The following is a 14123-nucleotide window of genomic DNA, read 5'->3' as shown; positions in this document are numbered from 1 at the left end:
AAAGCTCATTTTGTTGAGTTCTTTTATTCCTCAATAACAAATAACTGAAGAAACACAAAGTATAAGGGGACTCTATCAAGTGCCCACACATATCCTTGGCACTGCATATAATGCCAATAAGAAATCCAGTCAGTACCCTTTGCAACAAGCGGTCAGCTGGAGTTTTTCCTGCTGAAGCCCAGGCCAAACACTCCTGAACTCAGTATAAGTCATCAACTGTCTCAGCTCCTAATCTACCCTCTTTTGTCCTGCTTTGTGATACTGAATCTGAACCCCCTGCAGACTTCTCTTCTTTGTCAACTAGAACAATTTTAGCCTCTGTCAATAGAGGGCACTGGAGTGACACTGCAAGAAAACAGGCAGGAAGGCACTTCCGCCTTTTTTATTCAGCGCTGGAGCCAGGTTCCGAACAGCTCTGCAGGCAGCTTCCAACACACCAGGTCACCTCTTATGAGCAGCTCCAGGTGCCACTTCTGCAGCAGTTCTGGCCATGCCCTGAGGCCATATTCTCCCATTCACTGGGATGATTCTATAGACCAGTTCCAGCTCCGACACACCTACCAGCAATGACAAGCTTCTTCTGGCTAGTTCTGGCCTGTACCATCTCAGAGCTACCAACAGCATAGTTGTATTTCTGTGGTAACCATGCTGTCTTCAAAAAGGCTAAATCTCAGCTTCGGGGTTGGAGGAGCTTTCCCAAGTCCTTAGTACCTTCACTATCTATTCTACTTTCACTTACAGATACTGGCTACTTTTTAGCACCTGCTACTTCTGGACCCCTTAAAGTCCTTTACTCCTTTAGAAGTCAACTACCTTTACTAGGTAATTCTTTATATTAAACTTCCCCATTCAAATTATTGTTTTACGCTTCTGTCTCCTGACTGGACCCTGACAGGGATAAATCCTACCTTTCATTTCATAATCCATAACTGTTCAAAACCATTCCAGGAACTAATATTGTTAAAATGTCCATACTGCCCAAGTGATTTAAAGATTTAAGGCAGGCATTCCCCTTCAATATCCCAATGGCATTCCTTACAGAAATGGAAAAAAACAATCCTAAAATTCATATGGAACTACAAAGATCCTGAAAAGTTAGCCCAATCTTGAGCAAGAAGAACAAACCTGGGGCATCACACTTCCTGATTTCAAAATACACACAGCACAGTAATCAAAAAAGTGCAGTACTCATATAAAAACAGACATATGGAACAGAAGAGAGCCCAGAAATATGACTACACAATGGGGAAAGGACAGTCTCTTCAACAAATGGTATGAAGAAAACTGGATATCCATATGTAGAAAAATGAAATTGGATCTTTATCTCACACCACATAGGAAAATTAACTAAAGCGGATTAAAGACTTAAATGTTAGATCCAAAACAGTAGAACTACTGGAGGAAAACACTGGGGAAAACCTTCTTGACAGAGATCTGCATGATGATTTTCTGAATATGTGACCAAAAGCACAAGCAACAAAAGCAAAAATTATCACATGGAATTGCATCAAACTTTTATAAAAAGCTTATGTAGAGCAAAGGAAAGTACAGAGTAAAAAACAACCTACAGATTGGGAGAAAATATTTGCAAGCCATACATCTGATAAGGCATTAATATCCAAAATATATAAGGAACTCAAACAACTAAATGGCCATAGAAATAAAATACCCAGATTAAAAAATGGGCAAAGGACCTGAATAGACATTTTTGAAAAGAGGACATACAAAAGACCAATAGGTATATGAAAAGGTGCTCAACATCACTAATCATCAGGAAAATGCAAATCAAAACCACAATGAGATATCACTTCATACCTGTCAGGACAGCAATTATCAAAAAGACAAAAGATAACAAATACTGGAGAGAATGTGAAGAAAAGAAAACCCTTCTATACTGTTGGCTGGGAATGTAAACTGGTACAGCGCCTGTGAAAAACAGTACAGAGGTTCCTCAGAAAATTAAAAATAGAATTACCATGATCCAGCAATACTACTTCTGGGTATATATTTGAAGGAAATGAAATCAGTATTGCAAAGAGATATTTGCACTCCCACATTCATTGCAACATTATTTACAATAGCCAACTATCCATCAATGGCTGAATAGAAAAGATGTGGTGTGCATGTGCACACACACAGACACACACAAATATTATTCAGCCTTGAAAAAGGAAATCTTGCCATGTGCAACAATATGGATGAACATGGAGGACATTACGCTAAGTGAAATAAGCCAAATGCTACATAATCTCACTTATCTGTGAAATCTAAAATAGTCGAATTAATAGAAGAACAGAGCAGAATGGTGGATGCTCAAAGTTGGGGGAAATGGGAAGATGTTGGTCAAAGGGTAAAAGTTTCAGTTATGCAAGGTAAATCCTAGAGATTAAACATACAGCATGGTGACTACAGTTAACAATGCTGTTGTTACGTACCAGAAATTTGTTAAGAGGGTAAATCTTTAAGTGTTCTCACCACACACAAACATGCACTCAATGATAACTAGGTGAGGTGATGGATATAATTAACTTGATATGATGTTTATCTCCCAATGTCTAAAAAAAATCAAGTTGTATACTTAAAAATTTTTTTTAAATTTAAAAAAATTTTTTAAAAGATTTATTTTAGAGAGAGAATGCACATGCATGGCAGGGGGAAAGGCAAAGGGAGAGGGAGAAAGAGAATCTTTTTCCAGACTCCCTTCTGAGTGTGGAACCTGGGGGTGGGGGGCTCAATCCCAGGACCCTGAGATCATGACGAGCCGAAATCAAGAATCAAATGCTTAACCGACTGAGCCACCCAGGCACCCCTCAAGTTGTACACTTTAAATACGAATTTTTATGTCAATTATATCTCAATAAAGCTGAAAGATAAAAAAAAAAACCATCCTTCTGGGAGTGCTACTAAAAATGCAGGAATGGGAGGAACTTATATTTTCCTTGCCTTCTCTTTTGGGTATCACTTTCATCCAGTGCTACCTCTGCTTAAACCACAAGAACTTTGTGTAACTGAACATCTGTGAATATACTAGACTTTACTAAAGACTGGATAGGTGATGGAAGATCAAAAAATTACAGAGAATCCAGTCTTTTCAATTCAGTCTTCCTTCTCCTTTTCATTTCTATACCCAGATTTCCTTATGTGCTCCAAATTCTTCTGCCTCCATTATGCAAAGCAGCCTTCCCTCACCCCTGAAGCCTTGAGCCAGCCACATTTAGGCTCCTAAGGGGCTTACTCTCTACCAGAAAAACTTAGTAAGTAAACCAAAACCACTCTCTCCCTAAGAAGAATTTTAACCAATTGTTAAGGTACAGATCTTGTTATATTTACATCTTCAGTGTAATAAATATTATATATACAATGTATACATTTAACTATAATATCAAAATATAATATCAGAATATAATATCACCATACCAAATATAGTTTTTATTTTTATGGTTAGTTTTCACCATATGTCAGGATTATTTCTAAATTTAAAAACAATTTAATTGGCTTGAGGTTTACAAGTTGAAGCATCTCAGTAACTGGAATGAAAATGCAATTAACTCAGGGCACCTGGGTGGCTCAGTTGTTAAGTGTCTGCCTTTGGCTCAGGTCATGATCCCAGGGTCCTGGGATCCGGTCCTGCATGGGGTTCCCTGCTTGGTGGGAAGCCTGCTTCTCCCTCTCCCACTCCCCCTGTTTGTGTTCCCTCTCTCACTGTGTTTCTCTCTGTCAAATAAATAAATAAATAAAATCTTAAAAAAAAAAAAGAAAGAAAATGAAATTAACTTTATTTAAATTCTAAAATTAATTTTGATATTTTAATACAATAGCAGAGGACAAAAGCTTGTTATATGAAGACAAACATAAATGCTAATAATGTGAATTGAAAATGAAATCTCATACACGTTAATAGGTGAAATGGACGCATCTTAACATTTCTGAAAGATATACCTATTATTATTACATTATAAATTCCATCAATTTATTCAACCATTCAATAAATATTTACCATACCTACTATGCACAAGACTCTTTTCCAGGCCCTTGGGATACAGCAGAAAAGAGCAAGGTTTCCTATTTACTTATATTTTCTACTGGGAATATGGGATGATATGGGAACATATCTTTATGACTTGAAGTGTGTAATTGAGTATATATAGAACATTTAGTAACTTAGCTGATTCTAACCATTTTTGGATACTGCTTGTCTAATATTTCTATAAATGCCAATCAAACAAAAGTTAGACAAGGTCATTTTGTCATATAGTGCAGTTCATTCATTTACTCTTTGAATAAACATTTATTATGTGCCATCACATGACTGTAAATATACAGAGATGAAAAAGACCAAGAGACCATTCTAGTGGGAGAAGGCAAAATAAACAAATAGATAAAATAACTTCAGAGAGTAGTAAGTCCTATGAAAGAAAAAACTGTTATTGGGGAAAAGTTCAAAGATTTATAAATATATACAAATAAACATATCAAAGGAAATCTAATACCTAGGAAACTGTATAAGATATTTAAATTTATTTAGAATAAACATTTATACAGTTTTACAGACTAGGTTATACAAAATTAATTTTACTTTTTAAAAAAGATTTATTTACTCATTCGAGAGAGAGAGAGAAAGCCCATGCATGTGAGCATGCAGGGGGTGGGGGGTGGTGGTAGAGGGGCAGGGACAGAATCTCCAGCAGACTCCCCACTGAGTGTGGAGACCAATGAGGGGTTCGATCTCAGAACCCTGAGATCATGACCTGAGCCAAAATCAAGAGTCAGACGTTCAACCAACTGAGCCACCAGGAGTCCCAATAATTTCACTTTTTAAATATGATTCTTAAATTTTTCATTAAAAGCAAACCAAAAAAATCCTATTATGAAGTCTGGGAGACATATAGTATCCAATATCACATAAATAATCTGAAAATTAAGATAAGGTAAAAAACACATTTAGAGAATAAATGAAACACTGATACAATTAACAAACAACACAAATAAAATACTATTACTGTTTTGTCAACTGTGAAGTATAATGCATTTTATTTTGGCTTTATAGCTTTCTCTTTACTCCCCCTCTCCCCCCCAGTTTCAGGTCTTATTATTACAATGATTTATAATACCCATGGTTCAAAAAAGCTTTATAGTTAGTCTGATCTGACATGGCACTCAAGATTTACTTAGTGCTATGGAAATTTGTTTGTTTTCATCAGTTGCAGTTTATCAATATATTATTTCTAGCTTGTGAAAACAAAATACGATAATAGCTCTAAAACTTTTGCTACTGAAATACCTGCAGGAAGAAAATAATTTTGCCATTCCAACTCTAAAACTCTAGCTCCTAACTGCTTTCACCACTGAAATAGCCTTATGTTTTTAAACATAATTTTTTATAAGATTTTATTTATTTGAGAGAGAGACTGAGAGCGAGCAAGCAAGCGTACTAGCAGGGGAGGGGCAGAAGGAGAAGGAGAAGTAGACTCCCAGCTGAGCAGGGAGCCCAACATGGGGCTCCATCCAAGCTAAAGTCAGACGCTTCACTGACTGAGCCACCCAGGTGCCCCTAAATCACTATTTATGAACAATGCAGCTACCCTTTTATAGAAGAATGGATTGGAATAATATAATACTTTTTGTCTTTCCCTTTCCAACATTTCTTATCTGATTTTACTATGCCAGAATCAATTAAAATAATATTGTAAAGGGGGTAATAGTAAAATCTTAGAATGGTTTTCAAATATTCTTAAGTGTTTCAGAAGAAGCAGTTTACAAAAAAGTAACTAATACGCTCATGTGCTCCAAAGCAAATTCTCTAAGGATCTGTAGGATAAAATGTTTTGTTGCAAAACACTATCATATTTTATATAACATCTGCAACTCAAGATTCTTTGCAAACTTATCTTCTAAATGTCTTTCAAATTCATCCACTAATTTAGCCAACATCATCTTTCTCTGGAATTATTACAATAGCTCCCTCATCCAGTTTTCAATTCATTCTCTTCACTGAAGTCTCGATACTCTTTCCAAAGGTCAAAGCTAAATTTGTGATATAGAAGTATCTGTAATTCTTTATGCATTAAATAACATTATATAGTGGCATAACTGAAGAAAATGGTAAATTATAGGTTAATAAAAAAGAAAGTAATCTTTTTTTATTTAAGTTCACAGACTCCCTGAATTCTATGTCTGGATCTTTTGGGGTATAGGAAGGTTAAGAGCCCCTACAATGTGCCCCTGTTATCCTCAAGATAAAAATTTCTGTCATATGGCTTAAGGGGCACTTTTTTTTTTTTAAGATTTATTTATTTATTTATTTGACAGAGAGACACACAGCGAGAGAGGGAACACAAGTAGGGGGAGTGGGAGAGGGAGAAGCAGGCTTCCTCCTGAGCAGGGAGCCCGATGCAGGGCTCGATCCCAGGATCCTGGGATCATGACCTGAGCCGAAGGCAGACGCTTAACGACTGAGCCACCCAGGCGCCCCTTAAGGGGCACTTCTTGATGATTCTTTGCCACCACTCATCCCCAGTTTTGAACCTCATCTTTTGCAGCTCACACTCTACTGAGTCAAACTCTTATCTTCAGAACTCTGCAATATACTCTTTGTTTGTAATATTCTTCCCATTCTCTTTGCCCAGCAAACTCCCCATCATCCTATAGGTGTCTATTTACCTATCATTACTTCAGGAAACCAAGACTGTTAGGTGCTCTTCCACTGTGTTCCCATAGCACCCAGAACTTACCCTTACCACAGCATTTACCAACCTGTATTAAAATTGCCCTCCCCCATTAAACCATAAGCATTTGAACTGTATTTCGAATCTCCACTCCTTGCATACTGCCTGGCAGAGAGTAGGCACTTCAATAACTGTGGAGGGAGGGAAAGAAAGAAGGGAAACTCTAATTTATTTGCTGTTTTATGACCTTGATTTCTACTCTTAGTTTCTGATTGATCCTCACAAATGCAAGCTGTTGGTCACAACGGAACCATGAAAGTGTAGGATTCAAGGATCATAAATTCCCTATTTTTACTGGAAAACTGACCTGGTGTGATGACTGAAAATGAAGGTCATTATTACTATTATTAAAAATCTATATCAGGAAGATTCTACCACCTTGCAATACTAAGTAAAATAACTATACCAATATATAAACCTGTATCAAGAGATGGTATGTATCTGTCAGTGATTCTCAACTATGCACACATGACTCCAAAGTGGTGGTTGTGGTAGAGGGATTAACAGGCCTCCTTTTAGGGAAGTATTACCAGAATCGCCGAGATGGTGGCAGAGATTTCAAACTATATGCCCCTCAATGCTTGCTGTACTAAGCCACTGTTGCTGAGAGGAATGTATGGTCATCTTCAAGTCTACTATGGTGGTAGAAGGATGAGAACCACTGTTTTGAACTGGTCCAACAGCAGATGCTGTGTCAAAAGACTTTGTTAAAAAATGGTAATAAAATGGGGGGTGCCTTGGTAGCTCAGTCAGTTAAGCTATCGACTAGTGAGTTGCCTCACGTCCTGATCTCAGGTAAGTGAGACTGAGCCCAGGGCTCCTCGCTGGGTGTGGAGTCTGCTTAAGATTCTCTTTCTCCCCTTCACCCAGCTCATGTATGCCTGCTCTCTCTCAAAAAACAAACAAACAACCCCCCCCCCAAAACCAATGGATAATAAAATGGTTTCTAGGCTGAAAGTACTACAGGTTGGGGGAGGGGAGAGAGCTGGAGAGAATTCAAATATACTGGTGTAAAGTTTTTAATGTCATATCAGGAATTTAAAACACAAGTAGGCTAGAAGTGGGCCAGAAAAAAACAATGAGACAGATTAACTGAAATCAGAATCTACAAATTGCTGAGGGGATAAAACTGAAGTCATGTTCTGGGTGAATCACTTTGATTGGAAGGTATATATGAGTTGTGATAGGTTGGAGTGTTACTACAAAAGGCTCTGAATGACAAAATTTTTAAATGTGGATTTTATCCTAGGCCGAATGAGGCACTAATGGTTTCTAAAGAAGGGTACATTATGTGATATACTTGGGATGATTAGCCAAAGGGTCCTAAACAGGATGAATTAAGAGGCCGAGAGAAGAGAGAAACCAATGATGAATAACTTGAATCCTTGGCACCAGAAGAATGAAAATCCTATAAAATACCACAAGACAGATCCTTCACCTATGATCAGAAATGGTAAGAGGATGGGAAAGAGTTGTTACATGTATTATCTATGTGGCACCTTAATTTAATACAAGTAAATATATCATTTGTCAATGCTTAACTTTAATTCTCAAGGCCTGTTTTCCTCTCTTTCATTGTTATCTGATTGTTCCTTGGGTTTTTCATTAGAAAGGTATAGTGTAAAAACAAACAGAACACTGCTTCTAATTTTCAAAACAATGCACACACTAAAACTTGTTAAAATGAAAAGTCCATAAAGTATCTAAAAAGTAGTACTTTCAAATTTTCAAATACTTTACTTGACAATTTTATATCTAAGTAGGTAACTTTTACTTTTAGTACATGGAAATTTTAAAAGAAACGTGTTTTGTTTAGTGCTTATAGTCCACTGAAGCATTAAGGTTTATAATCATGTCCTTATAGCTGATCATAAAATCTGGAAATTATCACCCGGCTAATTTTTATGATTGACATTTTTATGATAAAAAAATCATCTATTAGGACAACTTCATCATACCATACAAAGAACCAGTCGTAAAGGCTTTAGTTATAAAGGTTAACAAAGGTACGTCCAGGTGGGGAAACTGGACACACACCAATTACAGATCTGAGAACCACTTCACCAAAACCGTTTAGCGAGAAATCCGCAAATTAAGAGTGTTGAAGTAAGACACGCCCACACCCATCGCCGCAAATCTGTTGTCGTGGGCTTCGTGTGTTCGGCTTTCGCGGGATTTTCCCGGCGAAGGCTCAATCGCTGCACTGGCCTCGAATGCCCTCGGGGAGCGCGGTGGGGTCCGAGTCGAGGAAGAAACACTTACCACCTGTCCTGGGTCTTCCGCAGCGGTGCCCCTACCTGGACTCGGGAAGAGGAGCTGGGACCGCCCGCTCCACCACCGGGAGTCTGAGGACGGAGGAGCTTGGTTAGCCTGGCGAAAGGGACAGGTTCCGTACCTGTGCTAAGACGGTGAGGCTGCCCTCGGGTGCCACGACATTCATGCGGCCATGGTACCATGCCACTCCTGTGCCTGCCAGGGCCACACCGGCCACTGCCACGGTCAAGGGGCCGGGGCCGGGCCAAGCTCGCCGACCAGCAGCGATCCCACGCCGCAGTCTTCCGCCCCAGGCCGCCAGCCAAGCGCCTCTTGCCGCAGCGGCCGCCATCTTTGCGGAAGCGCCCCATCACAGAGTCCGGCGCAGTCCACCACGGAACGCCGGACTCGAGAACTCCCGCGCAGCTGTGTATCTCGCGAGATCTGGACGGCCTCCGCCCGGCCCCTCCAGCCTGCGTTCTGTGGTGGCTGCACTCGTAAATCTCGGAGCCTCGGAAGAATTTCTTCAGGGAGGCCGGGTGACTGGGAAGCGGTCGAAACAGAACCCAAAGTGGCCTCCCCAGTCGAAGATGAAATAGTTCCCGTATTGTGTAGGAAGGTCCTACCTTTTTCGTGAGGAAAGTGGGTCATTCACTGGGGGGAAGCCAGTATTTAGTGGGCGCTGCGGGCTCGAGGCGCAAGCACGAATGGGTGGGCTAGGCTTAGGACAATAATTGTCCTAAATTGTGTAGTTTGCTTTTCTGATGGACATGATCTTAAGAGTGTAATCCCAACTCTGAAGAAGTTGGGGCGTGGAACTGAAAAATCTGCATATTCCTGAAAACTACATTTGCTCTAAATTCCACAAGCCTACGCACGTTAAGAATTTCTTAAAATTATGTCATGGTATTCTGAAGTCTTCACAAGCTGCAAATACTGTTTCCACAGGCCATTTAAAATAACATCAATTAGCTCGCCCCGCTTCTAGTAAACAAAAACTTTTAAAAATGTTTTTAATAAAAATGTGTGCGTGTTCTACTTATCTTACTTTAAATAACTAAGCAAAGTTTAGATTTATTTTTTAATTGTGGTAAAATATACACAACACCGCCATCTTAACCATTTTTAAGTATACAGTTCAGTGGTGTTAGGGATATTCATGTTGTTGGGCAACCATCACTATGTCCATCTCCAGAACTTTTTCATCTTGCAAAACTGGCAAACTTAAAAAAAAAGTGTCTTCCCCATCTGTCTTGTTCATCCTTCCTATTCTTATATTCTTGACTGCTCTTTCATTTTTGCTAAATCATATCCTATCCCAGCCTTCTAACTTTGATGAAGTATTTTCTAATGAACTCCAGAACAAAGCCACTCTATTTCAGGCAATCACTATTTGCTGAATATTGAATTTAAACTCTGTTCTAGTAAAGTGTTATCTATTATCCCATCTGGGACCAAGGCAGATGCAGCAGAACACCTACCCCAAGTCACAATGTTTTCCCTTTTGCAGGCTTAGAATAATACCTCAGTCCTGGTTGTTCCATTGGTCATAAGAAATGACTTAGCTGAGGCACATGCCTTAAGCAGAGACCTTTGTTTTGCAGCTTTTGATCCTCCATTCTTTGGTCTTTACTTTTCAGAGTGCATTTACTTAAAAAACTGTGTTCAGCCTCTGAAATGTCCTTAGCCATTAGAAGCTTTACTTGGACATGCAGTAATTTAAACAGCTAAAAATTAGGTGCCAGGATCTTGACCACATGATCACTGCCATGTTGAAGTTTGTAAAACAAAAACCCAAAACCAAAAACAAGTGCCACACTAAATCTAATTTGACCACTTAATTCTCGGATCATTTTGTCATGATCTGCCCTTAGTTCTTGCTCCCTTTTTCTTAGCCAACTTGTCTAAATCTGCAGTCAGATCTTCCTCACTTTTCCCCCTGTTGCTGAAAGCACTTTCGATGTGCTTTTCCGGGCAAGAAGTAAGTAGATGAGACTCATTGTACACGTTTGTGAGCCGGACCACAGGGTTGGAATCCTGTCTGTACTAGGATGATAGCTGTGATTTGGGGTAAATTAGTTTATCTCTCTGAACCTCAGTTTTCTCAACTGTAAACAACTCTGTCATGGTTTGGGGTTGGGGGATTAAATGAGATATTCTGTAGAAAGTGATTAGCCAAATGGCTGGGCACGTTGTAGACTCACCACAGATGTCATTTTTACCTTCTTCCAGTTTTGGCTTACTCCCGCCCTCAGATCACAAATGAGGTTGACTGAAACCTTATCTTCTGCTTATCTTGTAGTATAGTCTTGATTTCCAGAAACCATAGTTAAAATGGTGGTGTTAGGTATATACATACTGTTTAATTCACCCAGCTCCTCTACCCATTTAATGAAACCCCACATCTATTAGTCATGGTGCATATTCCCATTAGAGCATTTGGCATATTTAAAAACATTGTATTTATCCCACAGTTTGACATCCTTTTGGGAAAGGCTATCTTATTTTGGCCTGGCACAATGCCTAGCACATATAGACATTCAATGAGTGAATGTATGAATAAGTAAAAAAAAAAAAAATAGATGGCACAAATGAAACTTGTGTGCCTATTTCCATTCTTTGAGTATCAAACATACAGAAATACATATAGTTTATTTTTTAAGACAAAAACCTCATTTTAAATTATTTTGCTGAAAATCTTTGAATGTACTTGGAAAACTGTCCTTTGTAATTAGGTTTTTTGGTTTTGGTTTTGGTTTTGTTTTTTTTTTTTTCCCCATTATGTGCCCAGGCCTGTAGAACTCTTATTAAGATTTAATATATTCAAACTTCTCTTTTGCAGAGGAAACAAATTCTTATAATAGAACCAATCTCTACCCAACTAACCATTCTAAGTATGAAATCTTCCCTGGCAGCTGCTGACATTTGTCTAAGTGCATTGACTATAATGGTCTTTTTAGGCTCTGGCTTTGTTCATTTCTTCATTATCAGCTGTAGAGAAAAATATACATCCTTGGCTGGGATGTATTTTCAACTATGTAGTTTATAAACCAATTCCCAAATAAGGAACTGCTTCTAAAACTATAAGATCTATGCTGTTTTAAATGATAATTGGAGAAAAACAGAATAGAAACACTGGTAGTTCCAAAATATCATTCTTAATTCCCTTACTGTGTGCTCCTTTTCTGTAGGAGGGACATAAGTTACATGACAGAAAAACTATTCTCAAGGGATTTCACATTTCCTGGAGGCCAGGCCTGAATTCAAAACAATGCAAGATGGCATTTAACTGTTATACAGAGGAGGAGGAGTGTGGTTGACTAGAGCAGTCAGAAGGGCAACTAGGGAAGAGAGGAGACTTGATCTGGAACTTGGAAAGTGAGAAAGGTTTGGATAGGTAGGATCCTCAAAGGCTGGAGGAACTGTAGGGTTGAAAGCATAGGAGAAAACTAGATATGGTGTGTGTTTGCATGGCTTGGAGCAGAAGAACTGTTTAGGTCTGGCCTTGAGTGGCTTCAGGGCCACAAGGGGGTCATGCAGTATTTCCACCAACATGTGGAACAACTGTCAGCTCTCTTGACCCTCTACACGTTTGTCTTTTCGGGTGTTTATGCCTCTTTTCCGGTATCCCCACACACCCCACCCTGATCTCCTTTGCATGTCAGAAACCCTCTCCCAGTGATTGCCTTCTGCCTGTCCAGATTTTATCCTGGCCTTTCTTACCCATTATCCCCTGGGCGTTTCTAAATTATTTTCTTTCCTACTACAACCAAAAGTTTGATTTTTTTGGGGTTGTTGGTCTTGAACAAAAGAAATCAACTAGCTTTTCTTTTTGAAAACATTTATTATATGTCCATTTCAAAAGATGAAGTTAACTCAAATGAATCTTTGATCTTAGCATGTTTAGGGAAGATAAATAAAACTTGCTATCCTGATTCTGAAAGATTCCTTACTGTTGCATTACAGAACAATGTGAAGATTGATTATCTTAGATGGAGGAGAAAAAAATATGGAGGTTCTCAAAAGATAAAGAGACTGGACTCAATCCTATAGCAATAGAGCAAGCAGCATACAGATGGATATTATAAAGAATCATTGCTTGGAATAGACAGAGGTTAAACTATATTTATGGTAGATAATTGTGTAGCGAAGGGTATGAATCACTCTCAGAGGCCCTAGATGAGTCAAAGAATTGCTAATTATGCCTTTTTTGTGCAGTTTGGGCCATGGGTAAAAATATCTGGGTATCATGATTGATACCAGCTTGTGTAGAAATAGGTCAAGATTAAATCTTACTGACAGTGAAAAAGCAGTGCCAAGGGTTGCATTTTCAATGTCTTTCAGATCCTCCTCTGCTTCTCATTCCCTTCCCATCATCCCAGTTTACACTCTCATTACTGCATGCTTTGATGATTGCAATCGTCTCTTAACACGTACTGTTGCTTCTAGTCTTTTTCTCCTCTGAAGCATCCCATAGATCTATGTCAGATCAATCTTCCTAAAACATTTCTTTCACCATACTTCCATTAGCTGTGTGATTTAACCTTCCTAAACCTGTCTCCTTGTTGGAAAATGAGGAGTTTGGTTTCAGTTTATTTTTCTAGTTCTAAAATTCTCATTCTATGCCACTCCAAAGTGGCCTTTTTTTTTTTTTTTAAATTCAGCAAACTGTATTGAGTGTGAAATATGTGCCAACCTTACTGCCATAACTGAGAGATGCAAAGACAAAGAAGTAACAGCTCCCCCTGTGGTGTTTTGTCATGCGCAGGGGTCTCCACACACTGGAGTGTGGTCCCTATGCTTAAAGCTTTTTAAAGCATGTTGCCCCCATTTATGTACATTTATTTATTTATTTCTTAAACCTACACATTTACCACTAAATGATAAAAGACCCATAGTAAAAATTTTAATGATGATAAAAATTAAATAGTATTTGTAAAATAAAATTTTACTTTTGTTAAAATTAAATGTTTTGCTTTCTCTAAACATGTTTATAATATCTAGTGAGATCAATGTGATTAAATTGGCTTTATTAAGTTGGATAATTTTGGTTTAAGTTTTGTGAGATAGAAATACAAAGGTCTGGCATTATGTTTGGTTAATTTAGACATTATTTTTTAATGACTATAAAAACTCAAAAAGATA

The 14123-nt window shown here is 38.4% G+C and overlaps 1 protein-coding gene across 4 annotated transcripts in view; it reads right to left on the bottom strand.

Moving 5' to 3' along the window:
- The window catches only part of MICU2 (mitochondrial calcium uptake 2), a 171717-nt gene extending 162340 nt beyond the window's left edge, over nucleotides 1–9377 (bottom strand). For all 4 annotated transcript variants that reach the window (XM_025875190.2, XM_025875191.2, XM_073894798.1 and 1 more), the window contains exon 1: nucleotides 9121–9377. In XM_025875190.2, coding sequence (XP_025730975.1) covers nucleotides 9121–9330 — 210 coding nt within the window. In that variant the 5' untranslated portion in view covers nucleotides 9331–9377. The remainder of the gene's footprint in view (nucleotides 1–9120) is intronic.
- Nucleotides 9378–14123: the final 4746 nt, after the last annotated feature.

Source organism: Callorhinus ursinus, unplaced genomic scaffold (assembly GCF_003265705.2).
Source record: "Callorhinus ursinus isolate GAN/ISIS: 27379988/994484 unplaced genomic scaffold, GSC_fseal_2.0 scaffold7, whole genome shotgun sequence".
Classification (NCBI taxonomy): Eukaryota; Metazoa; Chordata; class Mammalia; order Carnivora; family Otariidae; genus Callorhinus; species Callorhinus ursinus.
The sequence above is the reverse complement of the archived record's forward strand: the minus strand, read 5'-3'. Positions and strand labels throughout refer to the sequence as shown.